This window comes from Typha latifolia, chromosome 8, assembly GCF_019914945.1.
Source record: "Typha latifolia isolate L0001 chromosome 8, TyphaL0001v2, whole genome shotgun sequence".
In the NCBI taxonomy this organism is placed as follows: Eukaryota; Viridiplantae; Streptophyta; class Magnoliopsida; order Poales; family Typhaceae; genus Typha; species Typha latifolia.
In genome coordinates, this window is record NC_133093.1 from 9,082,182 (window position 1) to 9,096,942 (window position 14,761).

The 14,761-nt window shown below is 36.1% G+C and overlaps 1 protein-coding gene across 3 annotated transcripts in view; it reads left to right on the forward strand.

The window, feature by feature from the left end:
- Positions 1-14,761, forward strand: part of LOC140793218 (uncharacterized) — a 30,739-nt gene that overhangs the window by 13,089 nt on the left and 2,889 nt on the right. The window contains exons 18-30 of one of the 3 annotated variants that reach the window (XR_012109925.1): positions 368-454; positions 5,972-6,047; positions 6,386-6,613; positions 7,646-7,717; positions 11,120-11,191; positions 11,285-11,349; positions 11,443-11,545; positions 11,615-11,746; positions 11,907-12,050; positions 13,314-13,421; positions 13,501-13,547; positions 13,616-13,693; positions 13,775-13,888. Coding sequence is in view for 2 of the 3 variants with exons in the window: in XM_073144582.1 (XP_073000683.1) it covers positions 368-454; positions 5,972-6,047; positions 6,386-6,613; positions 7,646-7,717; positions 11,120-11,191; positions 11,285-11,349; positions 11,443-11,545; positions 11,615-11,746; positions 11,907-12,050; positions 13,314-13,421; positions 13,497-13,547; positions 13,616-13,693; positions 13,775-13,888 (1,330 nt within the window). In the remaining variant the exon portion in view is untranslated. Of the gene's footprint in view, positions 1-367; positions 455-5,971; positions 6,048-6,385; positions 6,614-7,645; positions 7,718-11,119; positions 11,192-11,284; positions 11,350-11,442; positions 11,546-11,614; positions 11,747-11,906; positions 12,051-13,313; positions 13,422-13,496; positions 13,548-13,615; positions 13,694-13,774; positions 13,889-14,761 lie in introns of all 3 variants that reach the window. The other 2 variants (XM_073144582.1, XM_073144583.1) reach the window with 2 other exon arrangements.

A 14,761-nucleotide genomic window follows, 5' to 3' on the forward strand; every position in this document is an offset into this window, starting at 1 on the left:
TCTAGCATTTTTGTATATTTAAAAAAATAAAGAATTATGTATGGTATTTATAATTTTTAATACTAATGTAGTACATATATAGCAAACTAATTATCTTAATAATCATTATTTGTTAATCAATTATCATTAATTGAGAATAGTTCAATAATTAAAAGTAATATCTAGTTGAACGTAGAATGACGAGGAGGATCAAAGACTTCATTTGCTGGCACAGAAATAACACCGTAATGTTGCGTTAAATACTGTCGATATTCTTCAAAACTTATCCACTGATAATATTGCTCGTTATAACATCTCACATAGTCTTCATACAAATAAGAATTTTGTAATTCTTCGATGATATGATATGAATATTGAATATGCACAGGAACGACCGGCATCGGCACAGGCACAAACATACCATAAGCATATACAGATTGTGGATATGGAGTATAATAAGGGTGTTGCGGCTCTGGTAGGTGTGATTGATATGATGGTAATGATGATGAACTCATATCATCCTATGGGCACACCTCTCCTGATGTCCTGCTACCTATAGACTCAAGTCCTTCTCTCATCTGACTGTAATCATATTGAGCTTGAGATGATCTCTTTTTTTTCTTCTGTTCTCGATATATTCGGTTTTGTGATTGTCTAGGTCTGGCAAATGAGTTGTCATTCTAATTTTAAAAAATAAAAAATAAGTTGTCATTTCAAAAATGACAAATGACAAAAGTTAATTGATGAAAATAAGAAAAAGTAAAAAAAAATAGGTTTCACATGTTATATCATGGTTGTTAAGAAAATAAGTAAAGTTGATTTAATAAAAATTGATGGAAATAGAAAACTTTTAAAAAAAATATCTCTACATTGGCACATGACCGGCACGAGGCTGTGCCGGACAGCACGTGGTCGTGTCAGACCGGCACGGATCGGCACGGCACACGTGCCGGTCGGCACGGGGGTGTGCCACTGGCACACCCCGTGCCAAGTACCGTGCCTCTACTGGCACGGCAAGTGCCGGTCGGCACGGGGCGTGCCGACCGGCCATCCTTGGCGGGCAATTAGCGTGTCACCCCACCAAGGTGGCCGCTTTGAATGCTTTTCAAAACGCTGCTGAAAATATTTTTTAATTTCTTTCTTGGCATCTTTCTTTCGCCATCAACAACTCAAAACAACTTCACCATAAGAGTGAAAATTTTAATTGCTAATGGCACTTGCCTCCAAAATTGATTATTGAGAATGGTAGAGTAAGCTCTCTTTAGCAATTTTTGACTATTTGCATGTTAAATATTCATTTGAAGTAAACATAAGTCCTAATTTTTCTTTCTTCTCTAGGAGACTTTGTAATGTAAGAAAATAAATGCAAATCTTGTAAACCCCAGGTCTCATGATCTTCCTTTTTGTTGTTTGAATTGATGCATCATACTTAATGTCTTATGATGTCTATATGTAAATATCATGACTTCCCTCCCATGTTCAATTGCTCATTTAGTCATTTCTTCTTTGGATATTCTCTCCAATATTAAATTTATACAATGAGCGGCACAAAATGTCCAGCATATGCGGGGATATTTATCTTTTAGCAACCGTGCAACTGCTAAATTAGCAGCAATATTATTAGTCATAACTTGGCGAAGGTTCTCCACTCCTATTTTTTTGATACCATCAACCATAATATTATGAATGTATTCACCTACATGTGAGTCTTTAGAGCTAGTAACATAACGTAGAAAACTAACCCTTAACTCACAACTAATACATAAACTTATAATGCTTCTTCCTTTTTGATCTAATCATCAGTCAAAATTGAGCAGCCATTTTTTTCCATGCAACCCTATAACTCGGCAAATCATCATTTGTCTTAGCTACTTGCTTCTTCAAAAATGGCTCATGCAACTCATGCATAGATGCTGGCTTATACCTTGGGCCATACTGACAAATTACTTCCATTAATGTATGAAATGCTTTATCATTAATGGCATTAAAAGAGATGTCACATTTGTAAACTCATCGAGCTAAGTAGTTGTTCACTTTTATCTCCCTTTTTAGCAAATGAATCTTTAATGTTTGCATGTACCATTTTCCCCCACTCTCTAATTGTAACTTCTGGATCAATAAATGTGAATTTGACCATAAGACCTCTACTCGGTCTTTTACTTCAAAAATCTGAAATTTGTAAATCTTCATTCTCTTTAAATATGTTTATTTCTACTCTTAATTCTGCTGACTCTCTTAATTTCTTTTCCTTTTTCTTTTGATTCTTCTCTAAATGATTCTTGATAATTTTTTTTACCTCATCACTAGCTTTTGGACAAGGTGCAGCATCACCTCTAATATGAGTAATATGTTTCTTGAATCTACTAATTCATTTCTTAATGACCTTCCCACATAATCTATATTTCACTACGTTGGCATTATTTTTATTAGGAAGGTATCCATATTTTCACTCTAGATTATTGGAGCCAACAAGCACAAAATATTCAGATGATGTAGACCCAACCAAGACATTGTTTGAGAGAAATTAGTGGTTTTATTTGATTATTTGTATTATGTATATTAAATTGAGGCCATTGGGCAATTCACAAACTAATTAGCATATCAGTGAAAGGTATCGACATTTCAGAGTTACAGAATCAAGATTCACCTAATTAGCAATTGAGCATAACATATTAATGATAATTACCAATTAGAAAAATAATACAACAAATTTGTCAGGACAAGGAAAGAATTCAAAGAAATCTACATTTACTAGAAAACTAACATTGTCGGCTTTCTTCTCTAGCAAACTAATTAGCTCAATAGTCATTATTTATTAATCAATTATCAAGAATTAGGATAGAGAAACGAGGAAGGAATACTAAAGAAGCAGGGAAGCAAAGCATGCTTACTGTGATTACCTATTGCTGTTGAGTGTTATTACTTCTTACTAATTGTTGTTAACTGTTAATAACTGTAGCAGTGAAGAAACTTGAAAGAGAAGAAAACTGACAGCAAAAGGGAGAAAGAGAAGGAGAAAAGGAAGGGAAAAAAAGTTGCTCGGCAGCCTTTCACTCTTGGCGGCCAAACCGGGAGGTGGCCGTGAGAGTGAAAAGGGAAGAAAATAGAGGAGAGTGAAAAAGGAAGAGAAGAAGAAAAGAGCTTGAGGGGTACCTCGCTTGCCACTGGTTGAGGGTTATTGCTTGCCGTCGTCGGAGATGATTGAGAGAGGGAGACGATGGAGGGAGGGAGACGATCAAGAGAGGGAGAAAATCAAAAGAGGGAGAGTTTATAGGGCTCAAATCAAAATGATTGGGTTTGTTTTAAATGGTTAGTAGGTTAGGCAGTTAGCAGATAGTGAAGATTTGACCCGATAATTCCAAAATCCAAACCCATTGCTATAGCAGGCTGAACCGCAATAACATTTAGCGGGCCGCTTGGCCTGCTACGTGACTTGGCAGACAGCTTGCCATGCGACTTGGCGGTCCGCCAAGTCCGCCCGGGCAGCCCGACCGCCAATGGGTGGCTGCCTTTCCTGTTGGTAGGGCGACCGACGTGCCTCCCCGCCAAGGCGGCTGCCTTGGCCGCTTTTTATAACACTGATAGTTACCATGATCGAAGGCATGCTGATGTTTGTCTTTTAGCCAAATGGATGGCATGTGAATGGAAATATTGAGTAGGGTGGTCTGATATTGTACCATGTATTTTGCAATGTCAACGAGAATGCAACACGGTTCTCTAAATTTTTGCTTTAGTGACAGCATGCTCATTACATTTAGTTTGACATATAATATGCAAAGATGTCAACCATCATGAAATTATCATAGAAATCTTGTTTGGACTCTCAGATTACTTGTATTTCAGTATCTTCTTGATCTTATTCTCTAAATTCAGAAATACTTTATCCTTATTTTTGAGTACCGCAGAAGTAATACCTTTTTGAGACATCTAGCTAGAAAGGCTGTTGTGGAAATTGTGCCTTATCATCTAGGCTAGGTCGCCCTTGGTGGATAGAGAAGCTAGACAATTTAGCGTAATGAACTAGAAAGAAGCTGTTTTAATGTGGCTCAGCACAATTGCAATTTTCTCCGATTGAAATAGTGGCTTGACCGGTACCTGTTACTATTTGTATTTGACATGAGATATTAGCAAATAAATAATCATCAAGGGTATTTTATCATCTGACAGCACTATTTGAGTTTTGAAGATTATCTAGTTCTAATTTTCACCCTAAGTTCTAAAACATCCCAATTGTTTATCCTGGTGTTCCATTGACCTCAAGTATACTTTATAGTTTATACTCTCATAGGATTTCATATGTTTATGTATTTTGCAATCCTACAAAACTTAAATGAGCTGTTCCTACAGTTGTCCTATATCAAAGTGTTGCGAGAATTTCTGGTTTGCTATCATGTTCTATTAGAGTGGCTGGTTTGGAGTGCAATGTTTACATTGGGTTCTAAGATTATTACGAGGCCTTGATAAAAATGGGAATTTGGGACCTCATAACTCATAAGTTAAGCTAATCTGTTGAAGGACTTTGAGATAACCATGTCAAATATAAGTAGAGCACATGCATGTTGGAGAAGCATGATATATCACATATTTATCTTGGTTGATCTCATGCAAGCATCCATTGTATTGGTGTGGAAAATATATCCTAGCTTGAGCTAGAGTGAAGCCAGACTGAGCCCGAGCCGAGCTCAAGCCAAGCCTGGGCTTGACTAGAGGAGGAGGAGGCCGACGGAGAGGAGACGACAGTTTTTGCCGATGGAGGACGAGGAGGTCGATGAAAAGGAGGAGACAATGACTTCTTGTCGATGGAGGACAAGGAGGCTAGATGAGGAGATAAAGGGGGAGGAGGATGAGGAGGTGAAGGAGGAGGAAGATGAGGGGGCCAATGCCGTGGTCGATGGAGGAGGCTGATGTTGATGGAGGAGGCCAACATCGAAGCCGATGTTGATGGAGGAGGAGGCCGTTGGAAGAGGCTGGAGGAGTTGGTAGGAGGAAGAAGAGGAGGAACAAAAAGGTAGGGGATGACCATTAAGGGGGCATTCTTGTCTAGGGCGCTTTGATTGAAGTGATGGAGAGAAGAGATTGATAAGGTCTCATAGAGAAAAAGAGGGAGAGAGTAACAGAGGAGAGATTGTTTGGTAAGTAATGCATTTATGATAAGAGGAGAGAGGGAGATAGAAAGTAGCCAAAAGAAAACAAAACACATTAATTACTTCCAAGAGAGAGAGAGGAGTTTATTTCTTTATTCATCAATTACAGAACAACACGAGGATATGCTTTGAATCCATCTGTGTCCTTTTGCCTCCTCTCCAGCTTTTCGAGCTGAGTTTGAGCGAGCCGGGCTTCAACTTAAGCTCGCTCAGCTTGAGCCGAACCGCTCCGAGCCAAAGCGGCTCATTTATTTTGACACCCTTAATTGTAGTTCGTAATCTTTTCCCAAGGAATTGCAAAAGAGGGATTTATGTAATAACAAGATGTTCAGAGTTTTGCAATTAAGATCCTTGGTTGTAAAACCACAAAAGTTGTTGCAGTTCCATTGTATGTGAAATGCGAGGAAATCAATTTAGATCATCAGCTTCATTATGAAGCTTCAATGGAGTCCTCAATCCTCATCATCTTAAACCTCTATTTGCATTGCTCAGGATTTAATTGACTGCAAGAATAACACCGTCAGAAGAAGGAAATTTGACCATATGCATCAAGAATTTCTGAGGAATCAAAGATACCATTAATTTGAACAAGGAACAGAGAATTGATGAAAGGATTCAGAGGAAGATTTCAAGGAAAATATTGATTGAAATGTGGAAGCAGCTGAAACTTTGTTCTGCAGTTCAACCTTTTCAAAGAAAACTACGTTGATTTCAGTTCCTAAAATTAAACCTAAAATATTTAGGTTAATATATCATATATGAGTGATACCATGGTCTCGTTTTCGTCTTGCATTATTTTTTTAAGCTACATTTGTTGTCCTTACAGATAGTCTGGCTTGCCGATACAGGTCAATAATAAATTTTTCAAGGCAGTGCTTAGATCCGGAGATGAGAAGAATGTATTTCAGTCCTCGACTCATGGAGGTAATTTTTATACAAAGAACCTAATGAATTTGACATGTCGATTGCGAATTATTACCTTCATATCGTACTCCTGGTTGTTAAAATTTTGTCAATTCAATATCACTAAGCTAGTTGCAAATCTTTGAGATTAGTCATTTCGTATCTTTAAACTGTGAGATAATGCACTGACTATCTGAGAAACCTCCATGTTCTGACTGATTTATGAAGTATGATAATTGAGAATTGCAGCATGGGCACTTGTTGTCTGTTGATTATATATAGGCATGGAACGGTAGTAGGGGCATTACACTCGTTGCAACACAGCCTTTTGGTACTAATATTCATTTGACTCTACACAGGCAATGATCTGGTTCCTAGCCAGATGGGTTACTACATATTTAATGCCACTTGATGTGAGCAGAGGACAATTCAGCAGAAGAGATCATGACTATGGGAAGCCGCATAGATCTCAAAAGATTTTACTTGGTTTTGCTGGGAACAATAATCAGGGAGAATTTGTGCTTGATTCGATTCTCCAGATTTCTGTTGCAGCGCTTAAGTTTTATCCTGGGGAAAATGAGCTGCAGGTTCTTATAGATTCAGATTCTGTCAATCTGTATAAAATTTCATTTAGATTCTTCTTGCCATCCTTAGTAGGAAAGTTGTTTATATTCTCGGATAGTTATTATCAGAAAACAAGCTGTATGGACTATGGAGTCTATGGACATTTCTATGCTATGATGTAGTTGACACAGACACACGGTTAAATGGATATTGCCAGTTAACTTAGATACTTCCTAATCAAATATGAAAGCATCAAAGGAAAGAATATGTAGATAAAGGTATATTGAATAAAAAAGCTTCTTTTGGCCTTTTCTAGCTATTATTTGCCATGGCATGCCCTCATAAGCTCATAGCAATATCTAGATGCATTGTATGTGGCGTGTCACCTCCCATGCCATCCCTCAGCATGGTTCACTGGAATAGGTTAGTTACAATGCATGCATTGGAATACTTGGCGCATGGTTTTTCATTTTATAATGTTACATGTCTTAACACGCTCCTAGAGAATTATTTGCACATGTAGTAGAACAAATAGTTATTTGCATATGCAGTTAAACCAATATTCATATTATCAAATATATTTATTGAACTATTATACACGTTAGTGATGGTCTTTATTCATAAAAGGCATGTTGGAGAACCGGATAACATTATTTGTACTATTTCTTCCTACTATTCTGCGCAAGAAATTTGACTCTAGTGGGTCGATTTGCTAGATCTAACATGCTTAAATCAAAATTCATGGAAAAAAGCTCATTCAACATGACTACTATGGCATGGGCAATCATGTATTTTTCATGTCTTCATTTACTTATGTGATTATCTTATTTTTGTTGACAAATGGAATCTTATCAAAGTTATGGAGAAAATCTGTGAGATTTAACAAGTTTATAGTACTGTATTTTGATAAACTTCAATTTATCTTATGATATTGATTATTTGGCTCTTCATTGATTATTTGTTTAAATCAAAAGTAACGGCAATTATATTTACATCTTAATGTATGCAGTTATTATGTGGCACCTCTAATATTTGTATTTCCTTCAATTTATCAGGCACTTACATGTCAAAAACTTCTTGCAGCACTAGTCCGGCAGAAGAATATCTGTGCTCGTCTTGTTCAATTGGTGAGACCAAAGTTAGTTGTTATCATCGAAGATACTTCTTATTGATAGCAGTAATAAACTAATAATTAATAGCTTCCTAGCATGTAATTCTATTGCAAAGATGAAATACATATCTTGCCAAGTTAGCACATGCATCATTGTTGTTTTTTTCTTTCGAAATATACTCTCATGTTTCTTGTGGTACCTTTTATCAACTATAACCTTGTAGCACTAACAAGCTTCAAATTTCAAAGTTCCTAGCAAAACCTCTAGAGAGTAATACCAAATTCACGTCCTTGACATTCTACTGGGAAGAGAGACTTAAATGATCTATGATGGCAGTTTAGCTATAGACTGTTCATTTTTTAGGCTCACCTATCTATTTTTTGTGCTTAAGTTCCAAATGTAAGAAGTTGCAAGAAAGCACCTCTTGAAAGTGACTTCATATGCAAAAAAACAAAAAGAAGAAAATAGAAAGTTATCTTACACTTTAAGATAGTTAAATCCTTGGAAGTTGTTGATTGCTATCACCAAACCTTCTGTCCTCAATATGGTCATGAGGAATGATGACCTAGTTCTGAGTACTTAATTTGGAGGATTGGACAGATTTTAAATAAGGTTCCGAAACTTGGTATCGGGATCGGGATCGGTTGTTAAAAAAAATGATAAGTATCGGCCGTTGGAAAGAAAGATAAGTATCGGCCGTATCGTTCGTATCGAATCAGACTATTTTTAATTACGTAAAATTTTAAATATTATTTAAAATGCATAAATATTTCTAAAAATTTATAAAAAATAACAGAAAAATAAGAAATAAAAATTAATCACATATGAACTTTAAAAACTAAAGAAAAAATTCACTTAAAACTATAATAAATTTTGACTTAAACTAAACAAATTTTTATACTCAAATTATTACTGTAGAACAATATGAAGAGAGATATCTCTTCTCTGTTCTATAACTGTAAGAAATGGGAAGTTAAAAAATGCGTGAGAAAGAAGAAGGAAAAAAAACTCATCCAAAGGGGCTCACCGGAATAGTCACCAAATGAACTTGGTGAGGTGTGAGAGTGAGAGGAGAGCTTGTGTGAGAGATAGAGAGTAAAAATTGAAAATTTAAAAAGAAAGCAATTGATGACATCAATTCTTAATGTCTCCTAGTTTAGATATATTTTAGATTAAATTTGAATATTAAAAAAAATTAACTTCAGTCAATATTATTTCTTGTAGCCGATACGGCTGAAACTAGCCAATACTGGCTGAAACTGGACCGAAACCAGTCTGATCGGAATTGGTTATGGCCAATCCCGATCCGGATGGGCTGATTTTAGGATCCATAGTTTTAAGTTGGCAAAGAATTAATGTCAAGATTGAAGACCTTTGGATCTTGACAATTATGAAAAATAAGTAGATCGTTGTAAGAACTATAATGGTAGTTTGCTGTATCAATCTACTTTCTCTGTCACAGACTAATTCCTACAAACCCAGGATTCCTATCTTGCACTAAATATCATGGTGCCTCGTGACACTAGGAAATGGTTTTTTCAATAATTCATACTTGTCATTGAAGACTTATTGTGATAGTAATTTCTATGTATCGCAAAAATAACGTGAAATAAAATAAAATTCACCATATTTTAGTTCCTGTAACTTTATACTTAATTATCAACTGATGACAAACAATTTGACAGGCGCATCAGTTTATCCTCGGAGTTAAAATCTGACTAAATTATGTGTTAATTTGGTTCCCGTTGCACCTTGCCTGAATGAGAGTTGGTTGAAGTTCCGCAGGTTTTTCTATCTTAGCGGAGAGGATTTATGGTGTTCCACTTCTCAAGTTTGTCTGCAGGATGCACTATACTGGAAAATTCTTATTCATCTGGCCATGAGAAATATGTTTAATCTTTAACACTTAGAAATTAATAATAGGCAGAATATTTTTCCTTCATTGATTAATGAAAAGAAGTTACATGAGCCAACAACTTCGTTATTTTGTATCTTCTTATCATTCATGGTGTGTCTAATTCTACCCAGTTCTTAATCTAACGACTGATTTTTAGTATTTAAAAATGACTGTTTGTTTATTGTGGACAAGACAGACAACTAAGGTAACTCAAATTAAGGTTAGCACAATCAAAGATTGTTGTGCCAATGGCATGTACTGATCGGCATGCCCCAGTATGCCATGTCCATACTGGCATCTACTAACATACCTCTAAATAAATTTTTTAGGGTTTTTTTGTATATTTTAGGTCAATATATGTATTAAAGCCTACATAAGAGTCTTTTATCCCTCGATAATATGTGAAAGATCTATTCTATAAAAAAATATAGCAATAGTCAAGTAGAAATATGATTCAACACCATTTTTATCCAATTTGAATAAATTTGACACTAATTTATGATTTTTTTAAAAAATTTAGGGTAAATCAAAATTTTCTTTAATTTCTACAATTTGAAGAGTATTTTGTATAGATTTAGCACCAAAATGCTGATCTATGAAGAATGACTTTACAAAATGATAGATCTAGGTATCTAGCTTCATTTTGCTAAATCGGTCATGACTTTACAAAGAAAATTATACTTTTTGATGAGATTTGAACTTAGATTAGCTCCCAATTTCATTTTCTCTCTCTTTCGCCTCCTCTTTGTATTCTCCTACTCTTACTTTCTGTTGGGGAATGTTTGGGAAAGTCGAAGTAGCAAACCAAACTAGTCCCTTGACTAAGTTAAATGTAAATGGATACCGTATCAGGTGGCACATAAGGGTTGCCACATGATAGCAGATCCGTATTGCCTGTATTGGGTGATGCTCCAAATGAGACCCAAATTAGTCCCTTTGACTAAGTTAGATGGATATTGAGCAACACATAATGAGTTTCGCATGATAGCAGACACGTTACCCCTATGTTGGGTGATACTCTAAACGACGTGGGGCAGATAAATATGTATCGATCAGCATGCCTTGACATGGGGAGTACCTTCAGCCACCCCTGTGCTATGTGCCAACAATTTGTCAGAATAAGAAGTGTCAATCAGCATGGGGCGTGCCAACTGGAATGACGATCCTTGAGACCAACTACTAGTAGAAGGAAATTTGCACAATCGATGCCGACATTATCATCTATCCATTTTAGTAGAATTGTTTTAATTAGTGATGTGTCATCTACAGCTTACTTCAGTCATTTCTATATCACTGTTCATACCTGAAGTATCCACAAGGATCTAACTCTCATGGATCCTAGTAAGAAGATCATATTAGTTCTAAAATCTTCCTGAGAACCTTTTTTTGAGAAACCATTCTAAAATCTCTTTATAATTCTAGATCTTTTTAATTCCATTGTCTGTAATATACTCAATAACGGCTCCCATTTCCTCCTTGCACTATCCCAAATTTTTTATGTACTTATTTTTATTTTTCAGGAACCATGGCGAGATCTTGCAAGAGCTTTTGCAAATGAAAGTACATTGTTTTCAATAGATGCTCGCTTACAAGTAAGACTTTCAAGATATACCAACTGTTTCTACCTGTTTTCTTGATAATCTTACAATCTGAAAGCTTTATTCTTACCTGACATCTTCTCACAGCGTTCTCTTGCAGAAACGCTTGTTTGTACAGTTTCCTGCATGAAAGATCCAGAGGCTTCCATTCAGTGAGTCTATTTCAACTTGTTGGTTTCTTTTTCTAAATCATTGCAGTTACAGGTCTAGATACCTATATCCTGCCTCCTTTGAATACTTTGTAGGTATCTGAGAGAACTCTTGGGACCAATGACAAGATGCCTTGTAGATAACTCCACCAGGAATGATCTGAAAGCTGTCGCACAGCAAGCAGATGCAGTATACATGGTGAGCACGCTGAATACTCAGAAGCTAGTCTGAATTATGGACAAAAGATTAATATATAGATATTTATAGGTCAGTTGTCTATTGGAACGGTTGAGAGGAGCAGCTAGAGCTACTCAGCCCCGAACTCAGAAGGCCATATTTGAGATAGGTCGTACAGTGATGAACCCTCTATTAACTCTTATTGAAATATACAAAAATCAGGTAATTTCTTTGGCAGTTGATTTTATCTTCGAACTGTTTCAGCTCTATCTTCTGTACTTATTAGTTGTTAATCTACATACAGAAGTTATATTTTGATATGATAGTATATCTGTGTACAAAAATGGTCATATGAAATTGCCATCTTGGTTTGACTTTGTAGCCTGGAGTTGTATACCTGATACTCAAGTTTGTGGTTAACTTTGTTGACGCGCAAGTGGTATACCTTGGTGCAAAAGAAACTTCGATTCTGATGAGCTTCTGCTTGCAGCTGCTCCAGATATACTCCTCCCACAATATTGGTAAGGTAAAGTATCCTCCTTGCCTTCAATTTGGCCAAGATGCTTTGAAACACTGCTTTTCTTTAGAAAGCCATTGATGGTACCCTGCTGTGAAAATGAACAGCATAATTTGACAAAGTATGATAGAGGACATGTGTAGATTTCTGCCATATTTTTTGTTACCTGTAAATGTAGAGTTTCTAATAGGTATTGCAGTGCTTTGCTGCTTTCAAATAATTCATCAAGTTAGCTACTGCACATGAGGTCATTCATGTATTAGAAACTATAAAGATCATGTGATTGTGGTGGACTGTTGGATTTAGGTTTCTATGGATGGGCAAATGCAAGATACTTAATAGGCTTAGCAGCATTTATTTTTGAAACAATGTCAAACCTGGCTAACAGTTTGATTCTCTTGCAATATTATATTACTATAGGGTTTAAAGGGGGCAATCCCCCTCTAAAAGAACACATCTAAAAATTAGGAGAGAGAATAGAAAACTGGAGTTCGAGGAATTCTTGTCATGCCTAGAAAATGATCTAAGTTCTTCTCATGGAAGGGTCACCATCCAAAGTTTCATGAAAAGCTACTATTAATCCAGAAATCTAAATATGGTAGCTTAAGAAGGTTCTTCATGATACTAAAATACAGTTCAGAAACTTGATACGTTTCTGGACAAGTATGAAGGTGTGATTTCATGGGAGGGAGGGAGATGCGAAGCCATTGTTAGGGTTGGCTCACTGAACCATAGGCCTACTGTTAAATCATGGTAACCAATCGATTAAAGAGGGAACGAGGGAGGGATGGACAAAATTAACTTGAGTAGTTAATAAGAGAAGAACCAATGAAACTTGATTCCACTGAAAAACCCTTGCACTAAATACAAATGAATGGAGGAAATGATCCATGTAGGTGACCTAATAAGTTGGTATATTCTAATTGAGCATCAGAACTTGACCTACTACAGATAGAATAAGGCATATCAGAGGCCAAAGTGGAAAAGTTGTCGCTGCAGTATGCTGCATGGAGATGTTAGAAGACTATATTGGGCCACATTCATGAATGCTGGCAAATAATTTTTCTTTGGACATGCAGCATAAATTAAGAGGGGCGAAACCAAAATACCAATGGAGTGAATCCTATCCAGATATTAGGTTATAATATATTGGCTGACTCCTATTTTGAGATTGCATTTCAGTAACTATCTGGGAAGTATAAGTAATGTATAGTTCAATCTGAATGCAACTTCAGACCTGTGCTTACATTAATTAGTATTCTGCTGTTACAGACATCAATATCTCTTTCTACTAGCTTGCGGAGTGAGGCACAAACGGAGAAGTACAAGGACTTGCGAGCTTTGCTCCAGCTTCTGACAAACATCTGTTCAAAAGATTTGGTAATCCATGTGCCATATATATGGTGTTTTCAGAGCATTTTCAAAGACTGAAAAATGCTAAATGGTGCAATGCAGGTAGACTTTTCACCTGATTGTGATGAGGACGATAGCCCCGATATTGCTGAGGTAAGTATTAAGTAATACTGGTTGCATTTCATATTTATGTTCCACTAAATCTTACACTACATTTGCAGGTCATCTATATGGGTCTCCATATTGTTACCCCATTAATATCTTTGGACCTTCTGAAGTACCCTAAACTATGTCGTGATGTAAGTTTTACATAGTTATATTGATGAAAAACAATATTATTTAGCAGATGCTACTCACTGAATCATCTTTCTGGTTTGTAGTATTTTTTACTTGTGTCACACATGTTGGAGGTGTACCCGGAGAAGGTTGCTCAGTTAAACAAAGACGCATTTACACACATCATTGGGACTCTCGACTTTGGCATGCACCATCAGGCATGTATTCTTTGTTTGTTATCCTTATCTTTAGTATGTTGGGTGTGTTATAACTTATAATGATGGAAAGACTTATTTCAAATAGGAAGTAATTCCTTTCTCTTTTGTTTATTCATATTATATCTGACAAGTTGCACATGCTTATGAGAAAAGTATTATATTGACTTTTGTGAAATCATGTCTAACTTACACTTGATACTATACATGGTAGTCTTTAGATTGTAATTGATGAGATATTATGATAAATAATTAAATACTATAAATCCAGTAGATTAGGATCTCCATGAGAGTTATTGACAGATACACTTCCTGAGCATGTCATCTTCTGTTAAGAAAAAGTCAAAATTATTCGCTTAATAATTTTGGTTCTTATGAATCCCAATTGTACTGTATATGCATGTTTGGTTGAAGTTAGCAGCTTTGGTGCCAATGTAGACTCCTTAATCAGTTGTATGTTTCACTAAGTCCCTGCATTTTTATTTTTGTCAATAAGCAATCTTTTAATTGTTGAATTCCATAGCACAAAGGGGGTTAGTGGTGTAGTGTCATTGTAGACTGAGTAACTTCCAAGCTACATGCCATAACATCTGGGTTTGTCCACAGGAGATTCTCATTGTTCCTTCTTTCACACTTGGAAATTCACCACAATAACGAATAACTTGTGGTTTATCCAAGGGGGAGAAAGAAACAGGAAACCTTCTGCATGTGATCAATTAGCATAATGTCATTCATACCTAGAGATTTCACTGTTCTTCTTTAGTCTACAGAAATTGGAATCCATTAATCATGATCAGTTGGGTTTCTTTAACTGTCTTGAGGTGGAGGGAAGGAAAATGTTTGGAGGGGTTTTTGGTGCCTCAAAGAGATCTATTT